The following is a 5390-nucleotide window of genomic DNA, read 5'->3' as shown; positions in this document are numbered from 1 at the left end:
TACTTTGGAAAAGAGTTTGGCAGCTCCTTAAACAATTAAACATTGAGTTACAATGTAATCCAGCTCTTCCACTCCTGAGCCTGTACCGAAGACAAAAAGAAAACTAGGTCCACAAAACTTACACAGGGATGTTCATACCAGCATCAATTATAACAGTCAAAAAGGGGAAACATCCCAAATGACCATCACCTGGTGACTGCGTAGAACAAGATGTGCTGTATCCATACAATAAGACACTAGTTAGCAATAAAAAGGAATGAAGGACTGACACATGCTACCACATGGCTGAGACTTGGAAATGGTATGTGAGGCAAAAAAACCACACACGAGAGGCCATGTGATTCCTTTTATATCAACTGTCTGGAATAGGCAAATCCATAGAGACAGAAAGTAGATTGGTGAATGCCGGGGATGGGCCGGGGGGCCATGGGGAAGGGGAGAGCACCTAAGAGGTGCATGGTTTCTTTTGGGGGTGATGAGAATGTTTGGAAACGGGTTGTGTTGATGGTAGCACAAGTCTGTGTATGAATGCATTAAAAGCCGTTGAGTTGTACATTACAAATGGAATGTGAATTAGTGAATTGTATCTCAGTATGTTCCTGCTTTGACCGCGGCTGGGTCTCTTGTTTCCACAGTTACGAAAGTGCCAACATCGAGAGCTTCTTCAGCGGGAGCTGGTCCATCTTCTGGGTCAAGATGGCCTCCTGCTGGATATGCGTGCTGTTGTACCTGTGTACGCTGGTCGCTCCCCTCTGCTGCCCCACCCGGGAGTTCTCTGTGTGATGATATCAGCGGTCCCCTGGGCTTGTGGGCCTACAGCCTGGAAAGTGCCATCTTTTGAACAGTGTCCCGGGGGGTTAAGCAGGGACTGGTGCCCTGTGCCTGAGTGGGTCTGAAAAGGCTGTGAGGGGGAAAAAAAAAAAAAAAAAAAAATCTCCTGATTAACTTTTTACTTTTGAAATTCAAAAAGAAACTACCAGTTTGTCCCAAAGGAATTGAAATTTTCAACCAAACTGATCACGGTTGAAATATCTTACCCCTAGAAACTGGATACTGGTTATGTTGACTTCCTTCTGCATGTTTTTGCCAAAACAGAATTTGGGAGACAGCATCTTTTCACAGGGATACCTGTGAAATACCTTGTGTGGCCAGTCATTCTCATCCTTGGAATAGAAAATATGCCAAAATCTTGAGTCCCCAGCCCCTAACAGAATCTAGACCCCTCTCACTCACTTCTGCCTCTTAGAGCCTTGTCCCCAGGCGGCTTTGAGGACAGGACTCAGCCTGCAGGGCCCCTGGTATTTATAGGGTGCAAGAGGTGGCACCTGCTTTTCAACTGTACCCTCAGTGCTGCCTCCTCATGGCCCCTAAACATCTCCTTTTGAGGTTGTGATGCTGGGAATCACAGACTTCACTCTCTGCCTGCACCCTTCCCCGAGGTCTCATCTTTTCTGGGTCCCACGTCTTTGTAATAATGTGAAAAAGCACAATTTGCCTGGTCACCCCCCACGTGGTTCTCCACCATATTATCACTACCTGATCCAAGTTACCGCAATAAGTACGGCGCTTATTTATGGTGTTATTCACACGATTATAGAACAAGATTCATGTTGTTTTCTTTGCCTAAGCAACAGAGGGCTATCATTCTTACTTGTTTGTGCTGTTAATAATGATAATACTTTTAGGACCTTAACTGAAAAGCTGCTTCGTGTTGAAGCCCGCTGCATGCACTGCTCTTTCAGGTGTTGAGGCCAGCCCCTCAGTTTCTTCTCCACCTTGAGGCCTTTGAAACTGTAAAAGCAGAAGACGTTTTGTGTTCTGGATCTGTAATGTGACCATACCGTTCAGGTTCATTCTGGCATCCTTGGAGTAGATTCGCTAACGTGAGAATTTCTGAGGTGAGGATCTCAGACACACTGACCAGAGGAAGCCTGTTAGGCAACATGTGGGAGTGGCCGAATATACTTAAAGAGAGGTGGGCAGAGGCAGGTGGATCGCTTGAGGTCAGGAGTTCAAGACCAGCCTGGCTAACACAGTGAAACCCCGTCTCTACTAAAAAGAGAAAAATTAGCCGGGCATGGTAGCGTGTGCCTGTAATCCCAGCTACTCGGAGGCTGAGGCGTGGGAATCACTTGAACCTGGGAGGCGGAGGTTGCAGTGAGCCAAGATCACACTCCACAGGAATTTCCAAAATCCATACTTGCAAAGTAATACAGAAACGTGACTTTTGGCAGCTACCTAAGATGATGCCTATTTTCAGCGTTGATGTTCTCAGGCAGGGAAAAGGTTTACTTGCTGGAAACTCCTGTTAGAATTTCATTCGGGATGAAAAGAATCTTCTCGCGCTCTCTGGAAGTGAGGATCTAAGAATAAAAGGCTCAGCCTAGTCATTTTTTTCTGTGCTCTACTGTATGAGTTGGGCAGAATTGAGTGCCACCTAAGCTGAGCTTCCATGTGCCAAAATGCTGGTGGGTGAAATTAGTGAAATTCTTTCTATTCGTTCTTTGCCTTCTCCCAAGAAAACCCATGGGGAAACAAATTACGGGGGATGAATTCCTTTAGAACTTTCCCTACTTAGAGTGTTTGAGATTCAGTTTCAAAAGGCACTCCATCTGTGTGTGTGGTTAAGAGAGCCTTGTTTTGTAAAGTCCATTAAATTTCGTTTTGTAGGGCAGGAGCTCTGTACTTAGCAGTTCAAAGATTGATCCGGAGTCGCAAAATGAAAGGCTAACTGGTTCCCCGAGGAACCAGTTAGGGTACAGGAGCTCCCAGTTAGGGTACAGGAGCTCCGTGGGCCAAGAATGGGCTCAGGGAGTGGGGCTGCGTGTCATCCACAGTAGCTGTGTTGCAGTGGCCTAGGGCCTTGGAGGTTGTCTTTAGGAAACACCCTGAGGAGAAGCAGATCAGGGGCCCGGGCAGTATTGTGACTAGTTTCATTGTTTTCCTCCTGCTGAGGTCTAGCAGAGCCTTTACTTTGTCTTCTTGACTGGGTCTGGCTGCCAGCTGGTGTGATTTGAGAAACTGACCTTACGCTCAGTCAAGGTCGAGCTGACAAGGCCTTGGATTCCTTGGCTGGCTGTGGCTGGCCCTTTCTTCTGCAGAAAGCAGCTCAGGGAAGCCCAAGCAAGGGAGTGTGGCCAGTGGAAGGCCCTCGTCACTTCCTTCTGGAGCCAGCCCAGCCACCCCACGTTTTCCAGATGCGTGAGTCTGGTTTGTGGCATCCCGTTCCCTTCTGCTGGTTGGTCTGATGCAGGAGGAAGAGTTACAGTTGCTCTGAATTGTATTCTCAGCTGAAAATGTTATCACGTGTATCTGGATGAACAAAAGAGATGTGGATGTATCTGAGGATGAGGGACTATCAATGCAAAGTTAATGTTAATGGTTATTAATTGTGATATACAATTCTCAGGCGAGGAGTCAACATTCCTGGATTTAAAGAACCTATAGTTTTGTGCAATTGTGATTTAAGAAACTGGAAACATTGTGCCAATGGCTTTGACTTGCTCTAACAATGGTGTTCATTTGATTAACTCACTGATACCTTTTAAAAATAATAGACATTTGCTTCCTATACCTTTTTGTACATGACTTAAAGAGTATATTCCCAGAAGCTGCTGGTCAGACACATTTAGGGATGACAGATGAAGAGGATTTTTTTAAAGCTGCATGTGAATATTTCCTCTGTGTCATTTGTCTGATGTAGAAAAGTTTTCCCCTCATTTTTATGAGTAAAAACACTAAGTGGGTGGCGGGGGGTGGGGGTTTTTATGGGAGTGTCATAGCGAGGCATGTTACCTGACTGGAGGCTAGAGGCTGTTTCCATTATAAGCCTTCGGAAACCCAACCACGTCTTTCCTGGGTCTAGCTTTTTTTTAAATACTCATTGGTTACTTTTATTTTTGCCCCCAATTTCTTGGGCAAAAAGCTTCTTCATTTTGTCTGAAGAAATTGTTTGCCAGAGGTATTTGGAGCCTCTCTGAAGGGGAGATAGAGTGGGGGTGGGCTGTGGGGAAGGTGGAGTTATTGGGGTTTTGGGGTTCTGTTTCCATACAACATTGTTTATTTCCGATTCCTCAGAAGATCCTTCATTATGAATAACCTCAGTGTAATGTTAATTTCCCACCCCGTGCCAAAATTGTCATCTTTGGCCTTTTTTATTTTTTTATTTCTTTTTTTTTTTGGAGATGGGCTCACTCTGTCACCCAGGCTGGAGTGCAGTGACATGATCTTGACTCATGGCAGGCTTGACCTCCTGGGCTCAAGGACCACCTCCCAAGTAGCTGAGACTACAGGTTTGCGCCATCACACCTGGCCAGTTTTTATTTTTTTGTAGAGATGGGGTTGTCCAGGCTGGTCTCAAAACTCCTGAGCTCAAGCAATGTGCCCGCCTTGGCTTCCCAAAGTGCTGGGATTACAGGCATAAACCACTGCACGCAGCCTACCCTCTGCCTTTTTAAGATGACGTATTTATTTAATTTTTGCCATCATTGGTGCTTCACCTTCCTGCGAAGGAAATTCCAGAGCCTGTATTTAAGCTGCCTAGGCTTTTACCCTCCCTTTATTGCCTTTCTAAATAGTATCTCATTTGGTGTACTCTAGTATCCTATACCTCTTGGAAGTGAAAGAGGACCCAACCTACAACTAAGAAGGGACAAACCTTGAACTTAGTAAGACCTTACACACCCAGAAAGAACATGGGCCCTCCTTCTTCAGGGACAATGCAGGAGCCACTTGGCCTGCGGAATTTTCTGAAGGCTATTTTCTGTAACTTGCTAGTTAACTTAGTTTTGCATTTCAGACAGAGGTGTGCTCTGTAATGTTGGGCCTTTGACTTCACAGGACTGGAGAGCTGTCCACACAGATGTTTAGACCTTTCTCTTCTCTCTTTTTTTTTTCTTCCTCAACAAATCTTTCACAGAGGCAGTCATTTTGAAAGGTTGAAATATTTGGCCTTTACCAAAGAGCTTTTTTTTTCCTTAAGCAAAATCCTTTCAGAAAGAAACAAATGGGGAAGGGCAGATTAAGAATGCATATGTCCCAACCCACTTCTATAGGAGTTTAATCATATTCACATGAGCAAAATGATGGAAGAACTCTTTAAGGTAATCCTTTGGGATAAAGGATCCTGGGACATTCTCTCAGGTAAAGAAAGATTACAGCAGATGCGTAATATATGTCTCGAGAGCTATTTATAAGAAATTTAAGAGGATTGTTTTGTTTTCCTTTATTAAAGATTTAAGCCTTTTTTACTTTGCAAAAAGAAAACTACAAAAGTTTTATAGATATAACTTTGCTAATTTTTTAAACTTTTCTGAAACAATTAGCTGTAGCCAAATTATGTGGTTACGTTTTGCTACGTTAGAATTTGAAAATGCAATATGTCTGGTAAA

The 5390-nt window shown here is 44.3% G+C and overlaps 1 protein-coding gene across 1 annotated transcript in view; it reads left to right on the top strand.

The window, feature by feature from the left end:
* SERINC5 (serine incorporator 5) overlaps positions 1-896 on the top strand; it is a 148690-nt gene extending 147794 nt beyond the window's left edge. The window contains exon 12 of the mRNA XM_011992213.1: positions 636-896. Within this exon, the coding sequence (XP_011847603.1) occupies positions 636-896 (261 nt within the window). The remainder of the gene's footprint in view (positions 1-635) is intronic.
* The last annotated feature ends 4494 nt before the right edge of the window (positions 897-5390 follow it).

This window comes from Mandrillus leucophaeus, unplaced genomic scaffold, assembly GCF_000951045.1.
Source record: "Mandrillus leucophaeus isolate KB7577 unplaced genomic scaffold, Mleu.le_1.0 Scaffold407, whole genome shotgun sequence".
NCBI lineage: Eukaryota > Metazoa > Chordata > Mammalia > Primates > Cercopithecidae > Mandrillus > Mandrillus leucophaeus.
Note: the sequence above shows the minus strand (reverse complement) of the source record. Positions and strands in the feature narration are given on the sequence as shown.